The sequence below is a fragment of the Hippopotamus amphibius genome, chromosome 4, assembly GCF_030028045.1.
Source record: "Hippopotamus amphibius kiboko isolate mHipAmp2 chromosome 4, mHipAmp2.hap2, whole genome shotgun sequence".
Taxonomy (NCBI): Eukaryota; Metazoa; Chordata; class Mammalia; order Artiodactyla; family Hippopotamidae; genus Hippopotamus; species Hippopotamus amphibius.
In genome coordinates this window covers 148373877-148392173 of record NC_080189.1, presented here as the reverse complement: position 1 = coordinate 148392173, position 18297 = coordinate 148373877, and the positions used below count along the sequence as shown (strand labels likewise).

Genomic DNA, 18297 nt, shown 5'->3' with positions numbered 1-18297 from the left:
TTTTGGCCATGAGGTGTGGCATCTTAGCTCCCCGACCAGGGATCAAACCTGCACCTCCTGCATTGGAAGGTGAAATCTGAACTACTGGACCGCCAGGGAAGTCCCTATGACTGGAGATTTCTAGAGACAAGTCTTTCACTAACATAGCTAATATTTCCCAAATTTAGTTTTTTTGTCACAAATCACTGGAAAGGATATGATTTGAGCAAAGTAATTCTTACCCATAGATACTATCCAAGAGAGAATGGATTATTCTGATTTTTCCCTATTTGAAGAATAATCATCTTTATTCCCCCTGTGCATACAGTGGGAAATAATACATGATTTTCTAATAGAGAACTGACCCAAATTACATGTTATTCTCTTATTACATGTTACTTTCTTATTTTCAACATATAGGCATCAAGTCCACGTTTCTTCCATACTTGAAAATATGGCTTCCAGCACAATGCCTTAAATTCATGAATGAAAGACTTTTCAATGTGATACTCTACACTGCACCTGAATCCTGGGCCTGGCACCTGACTTGCACAAGGATAACATGGAAGCAAACCAGATCTCGCACAAATTTGGAAAACCTCTTCTCTTCTCCCAGCACTATGGGAAAAGCCCCTTCATCCTGCTCCTTGCATGTGGATGACAGAAACACCATCAGTATTAAAACAACTGGGAGTGCTGTTCATATGACACAACAGCCTTATGTGTCCTGACTGGATGAAGTGGGAGCATCACTTCACCTACACTGAAGCCGCAAGTGCTAGAAATAATTGACATATGGCAAACAATGCTGTCAACTGCTATTGTAGTTGGCTCCAAAATAACTATTGCATAAGAGAAAGAAAAACAGCCCAAGAAAACTCTGCTTCTTTGATTCTACAGATTAAAACGCAGATTTCAGTTAGAGCTGGTAGCTTACTGGTAGGTGGTATCAACAAACAAACAAACAAACAAACAAACAAACAAACCCAAAACCTAAGAAGCACAGACAGCAAGCCAGTTTGCAACAGTTTAAAAGCTGGCTGAGTATGGCAAACTTACAGATTTCAGGATCCCTGTGGCATCTTCATGTAGCCACGTAGGGTAGACCACTTCATCGTTCAGTATGGCCTCAAAGAGGTCATCTTCATTCTCTGCCTCGAAGGGTGCGTGGCCACAGAGCATCTCGTAGAGCAGCACGCCCATTGCCCACCAATCCACTGCGGGCCCGTAGAGCATCTCCTGCAGGATCTGTGCAAAGGGGTGATGTGAGAAGAGCTTTGTGCAGCTAATGGATAAACGTGTCCTTAATGACTAAGGGAAATGATGGATTAGGAGATGAAGTAAAACAAGGGAGTTTCCTGTGTTGGCATGCATGTTTCATCCCATCTCTAGAGAGTGGTCTGTTTTCCCTGAGGTCAGCTCGTCCAGGTGATCAAACATCTATGGCCTGCTTAGGCCAAGGCAATAGTATATGCAGATCTAAACCAGAAAGGGTTTTGGAACTACTCCTATGGGAAGGATTCAAGAGCTTGTCTTTATTTCTGCTAAATAGGGCTGGGATCAAAGCACTGAGTAGAGGCAAAGAAGAAAATTAATTAAATAGCCATGTGTGGAGCACACTTTGTCCTCATTCAGGGCTAAACCCTGAAGCAGCTGCAGAGTTTACAAAACTTTTTTGACTTAAATTTGCATTGGGAGGAACCTAGGACATTTTCAGCCATTATTCACCCAACGAGCCACAAAGGAGTCTGGAGAGGTCAGCTTTCAATGCTGCCCACCCAGCTGCAGCACACAACACAGCCTGTGTGGCATTTCTGATGGGATTGCTGGAGAGCCTGGGCTTCCAAAGCCACTCAGGCAGCGCGCACACTCACCTCTGGAGCAATGTAGTCGGGCGTGCCACAGAAGGTGGCCGTGGTGACCCCGTTACAGATTCCCTCCTTGCACATTCCGAAGTCTGCCAGTTTACAGTGACCCTCGTGGTCCAACAGTACGTTGTCCAGTTTCAGATCTCTGCAAGAAACAAAGAGCAGCATGTAGTGGGGCAGCTGGGCCCCAAACCACCCACCTGGCTGCGCTGGGTCATAGGATGGGGGATCACGCAGCTGGGAGAGCTTTCTACACACACCCTTCAAAGGGAACACACTTCTTTGGGTTATCTGGATAACAAATTTAGATCTGCTCTCGAAAAGTGCCTCGTGGTTCCTAGATGATGGTTCCATCTGAATGGGCTAACCACATATCAAAACACAGGCTGCCGGGACTTCCTTGGTGGTGCTGTGGTTAAGAATCCACCTGTCAATGCAGGGGACATGGGTTCAATCCCTGGTCTGGGAAGATCCCGCATGCCTTGGAGCAACTAAGCCCGTGCATCACACCTACTGAGCCAGCATTCTGCAACTCCTGAAGCCTGTGTGCCTAGAGCCCGTGCACCACAACGAAGAGTAGCTCCTGCTCGCTGCAACTAGAGAAAGCCCGCACGCAGCAACAAAGACCCAATACAGCCAAAAAACCCCCAAAAAACAAAAAACAAAAAAACAAAAAAACAAAAAATGAAACAACAACAAGCAAACAAACCAAAAAGCACAGGCTGCCCATTAGAAACTGAGAATGGGACTTCCAGGCTTCCCACTTATCTTTTACCCATGAGACATCCACCCACCCGCCTCCTGTTCTCTGCCATCTGTCTCTGCCCACTGGACTTCACTTGATGAACATTCCTGGAGCAAGTGGCCACTGTGTGGCACAGACTGTGAAAAGCATCAAGAGTACAGACGATCCTCTCCCTAAGGAACTCACAGTGTAATGAGGAGACAGATGTTTGCTAGACTGTAAGCTTCAGGGAAGAGGGACCGGGGGGGTTTGGTTCACCACTGTGCCTACCATAGTGCACATAATAAATATTTGTTCAAAATATATACATACACATGGAGCTATATGTAATGAAGTGGATAGACCTAGAGTCTGTCATACAGAGTGAAGCCAGAAAGAGAAAAACAAATATTGTATGCTAACTCATATATAGGGAATCTGAAAAAAAAAAATGGTAGATGAACCCAGTGACAGGACAAGAATAAGGATGCAGATGCAGAGAATGGACTGGAGGACATAGGGTTGGGGGGGCGGGGGGCAAAGGGGAAGCTGGGACGAACTGAGACTGTAGCATAGACATTTATACACTACCAACTGTAAAACAGATAGCTAGTGGGAAGCTGCTGTATAACAAAGGGAGATCAACTCGATGATGGGTGATGCCTTAGAGGGGGGGACAGGGAGGCTGGGAGGGAGTTGCAGGTGGGAGGGGATATGGGGATATGTGTATCAATACAGCTGATTCACTTTGGTGTACCTCAAAAGCTGGTAGAAGAGTGTAAAGCAATTATATTCCAATAAAAAGCTTAAAAAATATACATACAGATGTGTGTATATAGAGATACATACACATGTGTACACACACACACACACAGGGGGAGGGAGGAAAGGAGAATGAGAAGGGGGAGGGGGAGGGAAACAGAACCAACTGTTGTATAATACAAGTGGCACGAAGGACGTATGGACCAAGCACTGCGAGAGAAACACAAGAAGGAACAATTAACTCTTTGTACTGGGAGGAGAGAGAGCGAGTTCCACAGCAGAAGCAGAAACTGAGCTGGGTCTTAAAGCGTGAGTCAGGCTTCCAGACAGCGAAGGCGTGTGAGGAGGTCACTGTGGGCAGGCGGACAGGGCTGGCACACGGAGCAGGCACAGAGGTGTGAGGTGCAGGTGGGCTCAGGACCCCCATGTGGTGTGGTAAAGATGGAGAGGGGGCTTGCATGGGAACACTGGGGCCATCAACGTGCCAGGGCTGGAAAGCAAAGTTAGGTCCAAACTGTGAAGGGTCCTGAACACCACACGAAGGAATTCTGATATTAAGATATTAGGCAAAAGTGACCCATTGAAGCTCTCTGATTATGATTTCCATCTGATGAGAAAAGATCAGCTAGAGGCAGCTGAAACAGTCCAGGGAAGAGCTGACCTGAACTAGGACAGTGACAGATGGAATGGAAAGTAGGGGGTCAGTCAGCAGTGCTTTGGTGAAAACAATCATTATTAAGGCTTGATGACCACTTAGAGGTAGATGAGGAGAAGCGGCAACATTGGTGACTCCTGGGTTTCTGTCTTAGGTTCAGAGGGTTAGTGGGGATGTTAATAACCAGGGAAAAGCAAAACAGGAATAAGAACAGGGTTTGTTTAGGTGTGCCCCGGAAAACAGAAGCTGCAGATATTACGGCGAGCACAGGACAGAAAGCGACTTACTATCCCTCCCCCGACCCCTAGGAGCAGAATCCACTTAAGGGAAGTGAGTTTCCAGCAGCAGAACTGTTTGGTAGAAGGCTCAATGGAGGCAGGAACACGGGTCGGATGCTGATAAAACTGTCTGCAAATGAAAGGCAGTGCCCCCTAAACACCCCCTCCCGGATACAGGCTTCTGGCACCACCTGTCTCCCATCACCATGCATATCCGGGCATCATTACAGAGGGAGGCCTGGCACCACGGCAAACTGGGAAAGGGTCCTACACACTGACACCACTGCCAGCCTCCAGGATCAGCCTCGGGACAGGCCCGGAGGAGCAGCCTTGCCGACGGGGCAACACCTTTATGCTTTGCTTTTTGAAGGAATGACGTGCGCAGAGGCAACCACCCAGGCGTATCAGTGAGGAGGAGGCTGCCCAGCCAGCAGGCGATGCTAGGTGCCTGCCCTGATCTGGAGGTTTGCAGTCGACTGCCAGGTGTCCGCGGCCTCCTGGGGCTGTGCTGTTGGGAGGTGGTGGCGGCCCCTCACTGGGCATCTTTACAGTGGGGACCACTGACTGCTGTTCTGGGGTTTTGCGTCCCTAGTGGGCTGTGTCGGGGCACTCATGGCTCTGTTTTCCCATCCCTGCTTTGACAATAAAGGTCTGTTGGGCTGCTTGGCCCGAGGGGAGAGGTTGGTCTCTGTCCAGCCCAGGATCACATTGCAGCTCAGGGGAGGCAGGTGATGACAGAACTGGTGAGACTGGTTTCCACACTGGGCCCTGTGAGTTGATCTAGCCGGACCATGCAGGTCTTACAGACTGTGGTCACTGGAAGATGCCCAGGAATGAAAACCAAGTCCTGTTTTCCAGGAATCCCTGATAAGCGAGGTGAAAGCAGCAGAGCTTTCTCAGACCTGCCTCCTCTCTGCGCTTGTGGTCCAGGCATCTCCCAGGTGTCAAGCAGAGATGTGCCGGGTACCTGTGCAGCCACCTCAGAAAAGCAAGGCTCCTCTACCTCTAACCCAAACCTGGCCTCAGCCCTCCTATCAGCCTCCTGCCCCTTTCCCTGTGCAGAATCCCACTTCCCACATAAGCATTGCTTTCAGTGGGCTGTGGTCTGTGGAAACTGTCTTCCTGCACCGCCCCCTCAGCACACACACACAGGATGAGCAAGATGTGTACAGCCCCCATGAAGGCGGAATCCCCAAAGCACAGGTGGGGGGGGGCATGCGCTGAGGATGATACCAGTCACAGCCACTGCCAAGAGCATGGTCTCACTCAGCTGTTCTTCCAGAAGTGGTTTCAGATGCGGGGCCCTATTAACGCCTGGTTGTCTGGTCCCTCTGGGGACTGATGCAAACATCATACTCTCTAACCTCAGCCAGCCGCCTCTCGTCTGTGGCTCTAGGAGAGACTGAGGCTGTGGGGGACCCGTGCCTAGGAGCTGGCTTCATCAGCACCATGTTCCAGCCCAGTGGTCCAGGCACCTGTGGTCCTGCACCTGGAGCGCTCTCTCTCTCACATTGCCAAACACGGTGAGTGCACTTCTGAATTCTCCTGAAGCCGTCATGCCTGATAAGGGCTTGGAAAGGATCTCCTTGGGTACCAGAAACAAGTGCTAACAGAAACCCGCAACGGTTTAAAGAGCTGACCTGAGATTGCTCGAGAGAGCCTGTGACTAATAATGTCCCAGGTAAAGAGGTTTTACTGCTTATTATTCAGCGGTTATCACAGGGAGCAGGAATTGTTAGGGGAGAGAAAAGTGCTTTGTCATCAGTTCTGTAAGCTGCCTGTCACAATGCCCTTTGCACAGAGAAGTCTTGGAACACAGACCTGCTGCTCAGGACACAGACCTGAGCAGCACTGGGGATGCGACTCAGCCTGGTCATAGGATGCCCCAGGGCACAGAGGCAGGTTTACACCTCAGTCCTAACTTTGCAGTCTCATCCTAGGCAGTCTCAGAACTGGACCAGCCCTGAGGGACATGCCATTGCTCATTTCACACCAGGTGCTATCTGATAGGATAAAATTCTCATATTAGGGTCCTAAGGGGGTTCGACCAAGAGCAAAATATAATCCCAGGCTATCAGTTCTGCCCTCAGCCCAAATATCTCAAACCTCCACTGAGAGGTCTGTCCTGACATCCCCAGCTAGTCAACTCTGTCCCTGGAGCCCCCAGTTCCTAGCTCTACAACAGCACATCTTTCACTGCATTCCAGAAGACTCTGTCTATGCACCTGTCTCCCCCCTTGGCTGGGGCTGAGCCTTATTCCTCCCTAGCCCCAACTCAGGCCTGGCAGAAGATGCTGACCAAAGAGATAAACAGAAGCACTTGAGATGGAAAACAGTGAGTTGCACTGACCAATTCAGAGCCTGTTTTATTTTTAGAGGAAGGAAGGAAGTTCCATAAACTTCACTGGGACCCTTGCTCCACAGTAATTAAGCCTATAAAAATCCATGTTCTTTACCCCTTGGAGAGAGATTCCAGGGGGAAAAGAACAACCCTGAAATTGAAGTTCAAATTCTTTGCTTTAGTGAAGCTGGAGATAAAAACGTGCTTTAGAAGGGGCAATTATAAAGCAGAGAGGACCCAAGCATAATCCTTTCTCCTGGCTCACACGCAGATGGAAGAGGAGAACACTGAAAGGGTTTTCAAACAGATCCAAAAGTTACAGAGCCATTTATGGCCATGGTCAGCTTCCATTCTAAGGGTATATAGTTATCTTAAAGGAAAAAAAAAAAAAACCAAAGCAAAAAAAGTCACCCCCTGACTCCTGAACTGAATATGAAATATGCAGAGGTCAGTTTTTGGCTTTGGAGTCCCCCAGCCTCCTCTGCCAACATGTAACTCAGCCGCCACAGTTAACAAGGCTACACAATGAAGATTACAAGTTCCTACAGAACAGAGGCTCAGATCCTAAAACACCAAATACACAATTAAGGGCTCATCATTCATTAGCTTATTGAGCACTGGTATTTAATAGCTATACCTTTGTTATGCAAGCACAGAAGGGTAGAAAGAGCTATTTTATCCTCCCTGATGGCCTGAAAGGTACATTGTTCTTGTTGGGTAATCAGGGTTACTTAAAATGCCCACAGTGGTTTCAGAGAGGATTCTCAAGTGGTTGAAGACAAAGGAAATTCAGAAATTGTATTTATTTTGTCTCCACCATGAGCTATTCTGAGAGTCATAAAACAGAATGACAGGAGTCTTACTGCTTTAATCACTGGAATCAGTTACTCTTCCAAAAGAAATAAAGGACAGTGAGTTGAAAGCTGGCTCCTTGAACAAAAATGCATCTAAGAGGCTATTCAGTAGCTATTTTTAATGTATGTAAAAATTTTTTTATCATGGAAAATTTCAAACTTATAGAAAAAGTATAGTGAATAATGTATAATGATTCCTGTAGTGATCACACAGCATCAGCAGCTATCAGTACCCGACTGCGCTTCAGCTATCTATTTACTCCTGTCTTGGCCCATCTTTTTTCAGATCTGGAAGCAAATCTAAAACATGGAATCATCTCATCTATCCATATTTTAATATTTGAACCTAAAAGACGACAATTTTTTAAATAAAGTACAACTTGGCTATTAGTTATCATAAAATATACAGTTAATATACTATTGTAAGTATATTGCTTTTTATCTGTTTGCTGGTTTGGGGTATGTGTGTGGGTCCAGAGGACCTGAGAAAAGCTTCTGGGGATGATGGGAATAATTAGTGTTGTTAGCAGCTAACATACATTGAATGTTCACGAAATGCTAAGTGCTCTATCCAGATTCTTATTTTACCTTCAAAACAACCCTGTGAAGTAGGCTCTACCCCAGCATTTATTGAGCCAGGGATAAAGTCAGGATTTGGACTCAGTTCTGCTCACCTCCCCCCAAAGGCCTGGGCTCCAAACCCACGACAGCAGGCACACTTTCTTCCACGTCATGCTACTGTGTCAGTGTCTAATCTTCCCAGAAGACTGTTCCCTGAGAGGACTTCATCAATTGAAACAAGCACCATCTGAAAATCAACAAATATCCTGGAGACTGAACTATGTCAAAAGGACATTTTTGCATACATCACTATTAAATGCAGAATCAAAATTCTGCAACAATAACTTTTTTGCTTTGATGCTTAGCTTTTGCACGGAGTTGACTGGATTTCACACAATACTTGAAGGTACGGGAGCGGGAATGCACAGCAAATCCCTCTCTAGTTGTCAAATACGCAGATGATAACGTGCTAGCCTCTCCTAAGGAGGAGATGCCGGCATGCGGGCAAAAGTGAGGAGGTGGCATCTGCCCAGTGAGTGAATTTGGATTATGATCTTAGTTTCAAAACAAAACCATTTAGGGCTGACTTGTGTTTTGAATATCTGAGTTTATATAAACTTGACATTCTTTAAAAGCTAGGCCGACTGTATTAAATTGGTAAAAGAATTTTGAAAAGTTACTGAAATAGCAAAAGCCTAAAATTGGGTTTTATCGCAAGTTAGATATAGTAATGTCATTCACGTACCATCTAAGAGAAGACATTCAGCCATTCACCCACCCAGCAAATCTTTGGGTGCCATCCATGAGCCAGGCAATATGCAAGGGGCTCAGAACACTGAAGGAGACGGGAGATGGCAGGAGCTTCATATGGCAGGAGCTTCATACGGCAGGGCCCAGTGAGGATTTCAGTCTTTAGCCCAAGAGGGAAAAAAAACCACTGAAACTTCTTACACAGGAGAAGGATGGCATTAATCTGATTTTACAATAAGCCGCCAGCCACAACAAGGATAACAGGTCAGAGGGGATGAGACAGAACATGAAGAGACCAGTTGGGAAGCTACTGCAGTATTGAGACGAGAACTGATGGTGGCCCGGACCAGGGTGGAGCAGTAAGGTAAAGAGAACTAGGTGGTTGGAGTACTACTAGGGGAGAAAAGTAATAGGATTTAGTAATGGAAGGATGTAGAAGGTAAAAGGGAAGACGGTGTGGGCATGTTCTAGCTCAAAGAATTTATTTTGGACATACAGAGGCATTTTTCAGACATCCAAGTAGAGATGTTTAATGGGCACCTGAATATACACGGCTAGAGCTCAGATGAAAGTCCAGGCCGGGGACAGAAATTTGCAGGTCATTAGCTGGGTGTGGATGAGTTCACCTGGGGCGAGAGAATGGAATGAAAAGGAGAGGGCTTGGAACTAAGCTTTGGGAAGAGTATCCTTGAGGATAACATCCCTGGTCTTTTTCACATTGAGACCACAAACATTAGAGATAAATTATAGTCGGAGTGGGTAGCACAGCTGAGTGCTGGGATCCAGCTCTTTTGCCTCCAGTGGACCACATGTAGTCCTGTTAACATTTAAAAGGATTAGAAAATTCAAAACCACCTTATGGATTCCTTCTAGGTTGAACCGTCAATCTCTGCTACGTGGCGTGATGCTTTGGGAAGTGTAAGCTTAAGTCTTTTATTTTACAAGGATGTTTGTTGCTGTATTATGCATAACAGAGCAAATTTTGGAAGCAAGCTAAATTATTTATTAATAGGGGAATAGCTAAATAAATTATGGTACATCCATGACAGATTTTATGAAAGCTATTAAAATTGTATGAAGGACAAAAAATGCAGGGAAATGTTTATGACAGAGTTTTTGCCTTTTGAAAATTCTTTCTTTGGGGATTATACAAGTACTATTTTCACTACTTAAAATTTGGTCATTCCTGAAAAAATTATGGAGAAAACAATGACGGGTTCACAGAAGTCCAATCTTTTCTTCTTAATGCTACACTAACATAAATCATGAAGTAACTTGCTTTTCTCACTTAACGAATTTTTGGACACATTTCTATATCCCGTAGATTTGCCTCATGCTTTGCAGTGGTTACTTACAATTCCATTATAAAGATGTTCCATTATTTAACTAGTCCCCTCTCTGTGAACCTTTAGATTGTTTCTAATTGTTTGCATCTTCAAACAATGGAGGAATGAACATTATTTACACTCTTGTATGAGGGTTAAATTTTTAGAAGTAGAAATGCTGTGTCAAAGGGTATAAATGTTTCAAATTCAAATAGATGTTGAGCAACTGCCCTCCAAAAAGCTGGCACCAATTCATACTCCCACCAACAGTGTACAAGAGCATTCATTTAGCTTTCTTATTCAGGTTAGATGTAATCACCCTTGTATCCTTGCCAATTTGCTAGGGGAAAATGATCTCATTGCTTTAACTTCATTTCTTGATTACTGAGATTAAGCTTTAAAAGATATATGCAGTTAATGGCCATTTGTATTTCTTCTGTCTGTTGCCTATTCACAAGTTTTACCTATTTTAAAATTTGAGGGTTTTTTTTGGAGTACTTTTTAGAGGCTCATTACACATTATGGATAGTAGTACTTTGTTATATTGGTTGCAAATACTGTTCAGCTTGCTTTTGTTTTGTTTATGGTAACTTTCATGTTTTTACATAGTCAAATCTATCAGTCTTTTTATAGCTGCTGGGTTTCACAACTTATTTACAGACTGGTACAATTCTAAGTGAAAAAGCAGAACCCAAAATTGTATTTTCAATATTCTCTTAATTATGTTACAATTATTGGCAGGCAGACAGAGGGAAGAAGAAAAAGAGGAAGGAAGAGGGAGAGATGAGGAAAGCTAAAAGAAAAAGATTACAAGTCTATTTCTAGGTGATACGTTTATGAATGATATTTCCTTTTTTGTGTTTTCTAAATTTTTTTAGGAATTAGGTATTACTTTGATAACCAGGAAAAAGTCATAAAAATATGTATTTACATATTTTGGCTTTAATCCCTTTCTTTGATCTCTCTACTATTTAAGACTGTAACTCCCAAGGAAGATGTGCAGGGAAAGTGATCTACTGGTAGGAATAGAAAGGATTGATTCTGGAACCCAGGCCATAAGGGCATGTTGAAAAAAATCACCTGACTTGCTTAGGGAATGTGAACATTTGTGGACTCAGAATTCTGACCTGTTGTCATAAGCTCATTTTTGTTTTTAACCACCGAAATTACCTACAGTGTCTACCATCTACCTAATTGTTGTGGATAGCATTGATATTTTCAACAGCACCATGACATGTCCCTGTAGTCTTAACCAACTTAAATATGAAAATGAGGCCCCTGCTAAAAGAAGCAATGCTGCCAATCATTAAATGAGGTCCCCATGCCATTGGTCCTCATGAAGTGACAATCCATCTGCTGTTTGTCAGGCTGATCTATTGCAACATCAGCTTAAGAACAAACATATGAAGCACGAACGTTCATCGTTATGAGGGTGAATGCGAAGCAACTTATTTTCTAGTGAATGAAAATCAATAAAACAATTTCCAACCCAGAAAGTGTCAGAGGCTCCTCAGTGGCTCTTTCCCCCCTTCTCTTTCATATTTCTTCCCAACAACTACTTGAGATGGGAAATGATTATAAGAATGACTCCATGGCAAGTCTGGCTATTACACCCCCTTTAAAACCGGGCCAGGGACTCACAAACTAACCCCCACAGGCCAGGTGCTGGGCTCCATCCAGTTCTGGTATTTGGTGCACTTGATATGCAGGCAGCCTGTTTCCACCTTCACCCCTGTGTACACGCAGGACCACCTTAACCTGAGCAACAAGACTGAGAGATTTCCCCTTGTCTTATCTTATGGTAGGAGAAAAATGTGCAAAGAAAACATTCATTGACTCTCCAGACAAACGCAGGGGGCAGTGAGTTTGGCTAATATCCACACTGTGCAGATCACGCACCTCCTTAGGACCATCAAATGAAACTGGCAGTGGAGCCTTTTATATATATTTTTTCATTCCAGACCCCCCACTCCCAGGTGGACTGAAATTCCCTGGCTGAAGCAGCACAAATGTATTTAGCACGTCTTACAGTACTTTTATTTTATAGTTGCCAAGAAAACCTCTCTCACCGGCCCTTCTTGCCAAAACGCTTCTTATGTGATGGCTGGCAGCACTCAGTGAGAGAGCAGGAGGCTGGGTGGAGGGCTTCGGACAAAGACACCAAGGAGATGACAGCCCCTTGGTGGCCGGGGCCTCCTGGCCATTGGGCCTGGCACCGACCACACAGAAAAGATGCTGAGCCCAGTGGCATACCTGGACTTCATGGTCCGGAGGGCGGGGGGCGAAGTGACCGACAAGCTGAATCCTGTTTTAACTCCGCAGGCACCCCCACGGCAGAGAGCCAAGTGCAGCTGACTCATGGAAAACCACCTGCCAGGGCAGCTTGGCTTCCCAACCACAGACATCCAGCAGGGAAATGGAGGTTCTCCTACAGCAAGACCACAAAGAGTATCGGCGAGTCTCGGGGAATCTGAGAGCCTGCAAGCTGGGGTCAGGGCAGGTGAGGGGAGCTCCTTGCTGGCTGGCTGCTTGCGGGGCATGTGCGTGAAGGTGAAGAATGGAAAGATTTCCCATAAGGAGGAATCAGAGCGTGGCTCTCTCCTAAGGAGAAAGATTTTAATGACCGGGCAGCTGCGGGGTGGGGGGAGAGGGGATGGTGGATGGGCAGGGGTGGACGGACCCTACGAGGTTTATGCTGGACACACAGCACTAATACCAGCCAGCAGGTTCATAGAGTGAAACTCTGTTAACGTGACAGGGCACACAGCACTAGGGAAATGCTAGCCATGGTTGCTGTCATTATTACTGGAGACAACAGAGACAGCCTAAGAGACAGTGAGACATCTTAACCTGTCCAGCTGCAGCTGGTTCCCTCTAAGGAAACCCAGGGCTCTTCTGACTGATGGGACTAGATCCTGTCACTGAGGCTGGTCCCTGGAAGAGTCTGGGGCAAGCAAGCAGCAAAAGCTGTTGTAGCCATTTGCTGAAGGCACATGCAGCCTTGTAGAATGTGTGAAGGGGATGTTGGTACTGCTGGGAGGGCGTGATGAGGAAGGTTTTATGACAGGAAGGAGTAGAGTTTATAGCTCCAACCCCAGGAAAGGATATGCAGGCTGCTTTTGGTGAATGGCTAAACACAAATCTTTTCCAGCATTTAGTAATACCTTACGCAATAGCAATTTCAGAGGGGAGGGGAGGGGAAGGGAGGGGTGGGGATGGAGGGAGCCCTTGGACAACTTGAACTGGAACTTTTGGCCACATCAACAGGTCTCATCCGGCTACCTGCTCTCCTCATCTGAGAAGAAACCTGAGGCATCTAAACGGAAGTCTCTGAAAAACCCAAGGACATCTGTAATCAGTAGTTCAGAACCACTCCCAGGCCCTCAGAATTAAATAGGAATCTCATATCTTAGTCCTGGGTTATAGTCGGTACTGCTTAGTTTTCTAATTACGTTTTGCATAAAAAGTCTTGCTTTTCCCAATCAGATTACAAACTCCAAGGGCAGGCCTGTAATATTCCACAGGTCATTTCCAGACCACCAATCACAGGCTGGACACAGGACAGCAACACATATCTGAGCTCCTTTCTGAGAAAGAACTTTCCTGATATCCTCCTAAGGCTGTGCATGTCAGACCAAGATGTGCGAAGCATCAACTTTTCCCCTAAGACATTCCCTTTAGGAGAAGTCACTGCTACTTTCTGAACACCTACCCAGTCTGTTCCCAGTACTTGGTCTTGTAACCAAAGGGCCCGGGTTTTTCAAGACCGCCATTTAAGTTGTTCACTTTGATATATGTGAGTACTTATATGTGGAGACACTGTCCAAAGACTTGCCAATTTCATGCAGTAGTGTTCTTCTTAATAAAGGTAATCTGTGAAATGTGTAAGAATCATCATGACTTCCTAAGATCTTAAAAGTCAACAGAATTCACAAATCAGGGGGGAAAGTATTTTTAGGTTATGCATCTTAGTTTTACTTTAGAAAGTATCACCAAATTTGTAAGCAAAAGTAGCAGATGAACCTACGTTTTGAAAGGAGACTAACACTCTTCTTGCCTAAATGCTGGACTAATCTTGATCCAATAAATAAAGCCTATGTCAGTTTGCTCACTTTCCCGAGCACCTCAGTTTCTCTGTTAAAACACTGCTAGGGTTACAAGGTGATGGACCTCAGTCTAAACAGTTTCTAACCCTGGATTTCACTCCATAAGTAACTTATGCCACAACATTATACGTATGTCCATATGTATATTACAGAGGCAATGAAAGATCTTTTGCATACATAAGGTTTTTTACAATTTTTTATTTTTTATTTATTTATTGGCTGTGTTGGGTCTTTGTTGCTGCACACAGGCTTTCTCTAGCTGCGGCGAGTGGGGGCTACTGTTTGTTGTGGTGCACGGGCTCCTCATTGCCATGGCTTCTCTTGTTGCGGAGCGTGGGCTCTAGGCACGTGGGCTTCAGCAATTGCGACACATGGATTCAGTAGTTGTGGCACATGGGCTTAGTTGCTCCATGGTATGTGGGATCTTCCTGGAGCAGGGCTCGAACCCATGTCCCCTGCATTGGCAGGCGGATTCTTAACCACTGTGCCACCTAGAAAGCCCTGCATACATGAAGTTTTGTGCAACAATAACAGCGTGGCATATTTTACATGTCCTAGGGAACCACAGTCCATGCCGATGATTTGCTAATAAATCCAGAGTGACCAGTTCTGGAGACAGAGCAAATCTGGACTTGTGGCCAAGAATGATGGACAGACAGAGGCCAAGGGCAGATAACTTGACTATGCCCTTACAGAGCAACACAGCCCCCATTTGCCTCCCTCAGTCTGCTTCCTTCCCCCTCCACCGTGTAACGTCGGGGAGGTCATTCAAGCAACTTTTGTCTGCCTATTCCCGAGAGGTAGTGTAGTGTGAGCTTAAGGGACTTTGGAGCCAGGCATCCTGGGTTTGAGTCTTGGCCCTGATCTTTACTAGCTGTGTGATCTTGGGCCAGTTACTTAAGCACTCTGTGTTTATTTCCTTATCATGAAATGCAGATAACAACCGTTCCTGTCTTACCGAAATTATGAGTGTTTTAAATATGAATTGCTTAAAACAGTGCCCACAATGCACTGAAGTGCTATGGGAGCATTAGCTATTATTTCTCATCAACAGCAACAACAAAAAACCAGAGAACAGCATGGCCTATTGCTTAAGAGTTTTATGGGAATCAAAACCAATAGAGTATACATGGACTTTATAAATTCTAAGTAACTACTGTATTAGCTTTTGAGTTTGGGACAGGGAGGTCTCTTCTATTATTAAGTGACACATCTGGCTTATAAACAGCTCTGTGGGGAAGAGCAAGACGCCAAAGCAGGGTCCACGCAATGCCCTGGCCCGGTGCCAACAACAAGCAAAACGTCTCAAGAACTAAGGCAACCCCGCCACCCTTCGGGTGACGCCTTTGTCTCCTTTGCACATCTTTGCTGAGACCACATTCTGAAGCTCCATCCACATTCGTGAGATGTAGGAACAAAGATCTCTGTGCAGCACCAGCAGCCCCGCCCACCACAGTGAGAAAAGGTTGGTTTAAGTCCAATTGCCAGGCAGTTCACTACAGGTGACCCATTCTTTTAAGCAGAATAAGCTGGAGGAAGAGAAGGAAGTCACTGAATCCTGTTGTTGCTATCAGTGCCATCACTGTGGCTGGGGACACTTATTTCCATTCTGGAGAAGTGACATGGAATCCACCCCTCACAATTCCATCAAATAAAACTCCACTGGTACACCCAGGCCCCATTTTCTACCCTCTACCTGCCTGATTATTTAGGACATAAACCCGATTATGGAGATGGGTCTCATACATTCAGTGATGAGATGAGACCCAGATGCTCCAAGGCCACTCGGGGGACGTTGTTTAAATAATATGGTGATAAATGAAGGTTATCTTTTCAGTGTGTCCAAACCTATTAATATTTTTTATCATGTGTTTTCACAATGAGCAGACAACTCCGGGTACCACGCTTACATTGAAGAATTTCTATCAAGGCCGATGCACTGGTGTTCGCCTTCCTTTACCACAGGAAGCCAACAATGGTCACAGGTATTCAGAGCAAGGGGCAGGCAGAGAGTACAAGTTCTAAAATCCTGCCTCGGATTGCTGCTATTTTATGATTCTTATTTTCCCAACTAAAATGTGATCTCCAAGGGGGTGATCGTTTTTCTATCTTTGTATTTTTGAGTTTCCTTTGGTGCCTAGCACAGTGCTTTGCACCTACTGGGCCCCTAATAAATGGCTGATAGTCTGAAGAGCAAGCCCCCTCTGCCGCCTGGTGTTGGTTTGGTTCTGAGACCGCAGGTGTGGGAGACTCTTAGGAAGCTGGTTGATTCTGGTTTGTGCTGGAACCCTGGCACCGATCTGGGACCTCTGGAGCAGACATGAAGCTGCTGTTGCCTGCTGGAGCCCTGAATTGGGGGTCACCTAGGACCAGGATGGCATCCCAGGAACCTCTGGGGCTCTGGACACACTTTCAAGTCCAGCCCGCTCCAGACATGAATCCTTCCCTACCCACCTAGGACCAAACCAGTTCCAACCAAGAGATACCAAAAAGGAAAACTGGCCCTGCTTGGTGACTGCCAGCAACCTTTGTTCTTGTAAAAGGAGGATATTAAAAATTCTGTTGACTGCCTAAACAGGATGTACGTGAAGTTAACTGGCTACTCAGGACACAGTAAACCTGGGAGTGGCTTCTGTCATTAAGACAGTGGCTGTGAGCAGAGAGCGCAGGGGGGTCAGGCAGCCGGCTGAGTGGTACTGGGCAGTGGGGTTGGAGGGTGTCGGTGTGCAGGCTGGCATCTTGGTGCACCAGAACCTTCTGACAGACACACATCCTACCCTCTCCTCAGAGGCAGCACAGGGGGTCAGGAGGTCAAGTTGGAATGCAGGTACTATCTGGTGCACTGTCTAGTTAGTCAAGGGACAAGGACACTTGTTCCTAGCAAGACAGCAAGGTTGCTTGCCTCAGCTCTGCCACCTCTCTGGGCCTCAGTTTCCTCATCTGTAAAATGATGGGATGGGACTCGATGACATCCCCTCTCCACGGCTCACATCCAGTCAATCATTAAGAACTGACAATCATGCCTCCTGATTATATTTAGAATTGGACGCCTTCTCTGTGTCACACTGCCATGGTCTCCATTCAGCCCATCTCTTACCAGCTGGATCACTGCGTTTCCTAAGTGGTCTCTTTCCCCTTTTCTCCTCCATTCCCCATGCTCTACCAGGTATTTTTCAGAACTACAGTTGTGATCTTGTCCCTTGAATGTCTGAAACTTTAAGAGGCTCCCGCCTGGTGATCGCATCCGTAATGCTCCACCATCAGGCCTCTGCCTGCCCTGCCAGGCATACGTGCTCCCTACACTGTCCTCCGCCTGCTTTACATTCCCAGATGAGCACTGTGCTCTCTGGTGGACAAATGCTCTCTGTGCCTAGAGCAGCGCTACTCAGAGTGTGGTCCGCAGACTGGTACTCACCTGCAAACTGCTTCTGGCCCACAATGAAGTAGAAAATGAATAAAGTAGAAATGAAATAAGTAGAAAACTTGAGAGTCAGCATGTAGAAACTTTTATAACTATTCGACAGTAATTTTATGTCTGTTGAATCTAATAAAAATTTGGGCTTCTATTTATGTCTTTTAAAAATTCATTTTTCTAGTAATTTACTTTTATTACATTTTAAACAAGTATTGGTCCTAAATGGATTGGAAAGGAAGAAAATCCTTTGGTTTACCACTACAGATAGTTTGAGAAGCTCTGGCCAGCATCTCTCTTCCTTCTACTCTACTGGGCTTGTCTGGCAACTTCAGTCTCACTGAAGCCTCTGTGCCTCAGAAACCTCCTGAATCCCTTCCTCAGACAAGCATGGAGTCTCTCCTCTGTGCTCCAGAGGAATTTGCTGCGTGCTTCTAATTATAGCATTGACTGCACTGACTCTAATGGTTGGTTTCCCTGCCGGTCTTTCCCATGCTTATTTCAACTCTCTAATCTAAGAGCAAGGTGCCTGGCACAGGGCTCAGTGGGCAATTAAGTGCTGATTGAACTGAACAAACCCTAGGTTTTTTGCCTTAAACTCTGGTTACATTCCCTTTATTCATATACCCCTTGAGTATAAAATTCTTCTGGCCAGTGTATCTCCCTCCACTGCTTAGTTGGG

The 18297-nt window shown here is 45.7% G+C and overlaps 1 protein-coding gene across 1 annotated transcript in view; it reads right to left on the bottom strand.

The window, feature by feature from the left end:
- PRKCH (protein kinase C eta) overlaps positions 1 to 18297 on the bottom strand; it is a 219740-nt gene that overhangs the window by 19795 nt on the left and 181648 nt on the right. Inside the window, exons 11-12 of the mRNA XM_057730683.1 lie at positions 1854 to 1992; positions 1039 to 1227 (exon numbers count right to left, since the gene is read on the bottom strand). Coding sequence (XP_057586666.1) covers positions 1039 to 1227; positions 1854 to 1992 — 328 coding nt within the window. The remainder of the gene's footprint in view (positions 1 to 1038; positions 1228 to 1853; positions 1993 to 18297) is intronic.